The sequence below is a fragment of the Crocodylus porosus genome, unplaced genomic scaffold, assembly GCF_001723895.1.
Source record: "Crocodylus porosus isolate Cpor-Errol unplaced genomic scaffold, CroPor_comp1, whole genome shotgun sequence".
In the NCBI taxonomy this organism is placed as follows: domain Eukaryota; kingdom Metazoa; phylum Chordata; order Crocodylia; family Crocodylidae; genus Crocodylus; species Crocodylus porosus.
This window is the reverse complement of record NW_017728931.1, coordinates 7,726,524-7,728,721: the sequence shown is the minus strand read 5'-3', so window position 1 is coordinate 7,728,721 and position 2,198 is coordinate 7,726,524. Positions and strand designations below refer to the sequence as shown.

Genomic DNA, 2,198 nt, shown 5'->3' with positions numbered 1-2,198 from the left:
CCATGGTACTGGTACAGCTCTGTGCTCCTACCATACAGGGATGCAGCTGGAAGCCACGTGGTGCTGGAGCAGTACGTGGGCAGGAAGTCAGGGAAATGGCTGGGCTGCTGCATTCCTGCTGAGGCTCCCCCTGGCCCCTCACCTTTGACAGGCAGCCAGGAGCAGATAAATATTTTCTAAGTGTTTTAGGGGCCCCATGGACCCCTAAGAATGGCCTGGCAGGCCATATTTTGCCCACCCCTGTACTAGATTGACAGTCTTCCAGAAAAAGAACTTTATATACCCACAGAACAAGTACAGGTCCCAGTATAATTGACTTACTTGTCCTGAAGGAAACACTTAATCAGAATCATGCCCATCTATATGGCCTGTCAATACTTGACTTCTCTGCTGACATTGCTAGCACACCACTGATAATAATCTTTTCCAAAGGTATTTTTGTGATGTGCATACCTATCCATTGGAACTAAATTGAGATTCACCAACCCATTTTACATATGACAAGGAACAGAAATCAGAAGTCATTTAAAAGTGAAGTCCTACTAGTCCATCACCAATACAATACATTATAACTAGCTGTACAAGTAGGACTCTCAAAATTTAGGACACCTACTTACCAGCTGACTTACAGAAAGATATGTTAGTATTTCTCACATACGAAAACAGAAAAGAAAAGGAAATGAATTCTATTCTGATACTTATTACTGAAAACATTTCTGATGCATGTAAGTAAGGGACAGATGCTAAGTTCCACAGACAGCAGCTCATTCATATAAAATGTTCAATACAGATCAAGATCAGTGATCACCCATGAAGATATTTACTAGAACTATGTTTTAAAGTCCTGGAAATCTTTCTACAGTTCAAATACACAAATGATGCTGTGTAGTCTCTGCAAAAACTGAATTATAATGTTTCTTTACCATTCCAAATAGCAAAATTTGAAAGATTCTAGGAAAAAAACCTTTAAATTACAAATAAATGCAATATAAGTACTCACGTTGACCCCAACGTCCAGTCCTTGGGTTTAAATAATTTGGATAAAGCCCATTGGGACGGTCCATTTTTTGAAGCAGCTTCCGAATGTGCATGACCTAAATTAAAGGAAAACAATCAGGATCCACCCAAATGACTTCCAGCTGCATTCAATGTTCATTGAAATGTCATCTTTCTTCTTTAATAATAAATACTCATAATTTAATTAAATAGGATCCTTCAGAGCCATTCATAAATTGGGCACTTTCTTTCAGTAGCTATTCACTTAGATCGACACCACAAGTATGATTTCTTAAAATATATGTTTAGGGAATAATAAAACAACACACACTTATTTTTAATTTAAAGCATTTTGGCACTGCAAATTCAAATACTAAAATTATTTGCCTGTTACTGGAAAAATGGTAACAGAATGCAACATATTATGTAATGTAATAGAGCACTCTCATTCCTGTGCAAACATACAGTATACATCTCAAGTCTTTTTACAACACTAGAATGCAAGCAGACTAACCTTGTTGTAATAGACAGGATCCCCAGTCAGGTAGCTGAGGTGGACAAATTCCATGTGAAGAGTACCAAACTCAGCCAGGATGCTGCTGCCTGCAGAAGCCCAGCCCCAGTTTCGACCCACACCACTGTGTTCCAATGAATATAGAAGGAAGAGCAGAGAAGGGGAAGCGTGTGCATGGGCGGGGCGGGGGGGGGGCAGCGGACAACAGGACAGGACACAAAAGGGCATCATTAGAATTCAAATCGCGTGCAGTAAATCTCATGAATTTAGGCAACTTATTAGTAAGTTCACAGCAAATTGGTATCACACCACACCTAGAATAACAAGTGATTTCTTTGAAAAAAACGCTTTATAACTTGATAAAGTATTGAGTATTGCTTAACTAGGCAATAAAATATCTCCACTACACCTTGAAATAAAGAGGCTCTCCATATGATTTTTATAGTATCCAATTCTAATCTCTCTGTATTTATTACATTTAACTGCAGGTGTCAGTTCTTTGCTTCCTCAGCTGAGTTTCCCACAGCAGATCAAACCCATACTGGGGAAAAGGAAGGAAGAGAAATGATACCCTATTTACCCAAATCCAAGACAACTCTGAATTTAAGACATCATCCCAATAATTAGATTCTATACTTGGAAAATTAGAAATTTGTTACAATTTTTCCAAGTACAGAACTCACTTACT

General features: G+C 38.4%; 1 protein-coding gene across 1 annotated transcript in view; it reads right to left on the bottom strand.

Annotated features, from left to right (window-relative positions):
• MAN1A2 (mannosidase alpha class 1A member 2) overlaps window positions 1-2,198 on the bottom strand; it is a 176,739-nt gene that overhangs the window by 57,876 nt on the left and 116,665 nt on the right. Inside the window, exons 7-8 of the mRNA XM_019543856.1 lie at window positions 1,511-1,647; window positions 1,001-1,094 (exon numbers count right to left, since the gene is read on the bottom strand). Coding sequence (XP_019399401.1) covers window positions 1,001-1,094; window positions 1,511-1,647 — 231 coding nt within the window. The remainder of the gene's footprint in view (window positions 1-1,000; window positions 1,095-1,510; window positions 1,648-2,198) is intronic.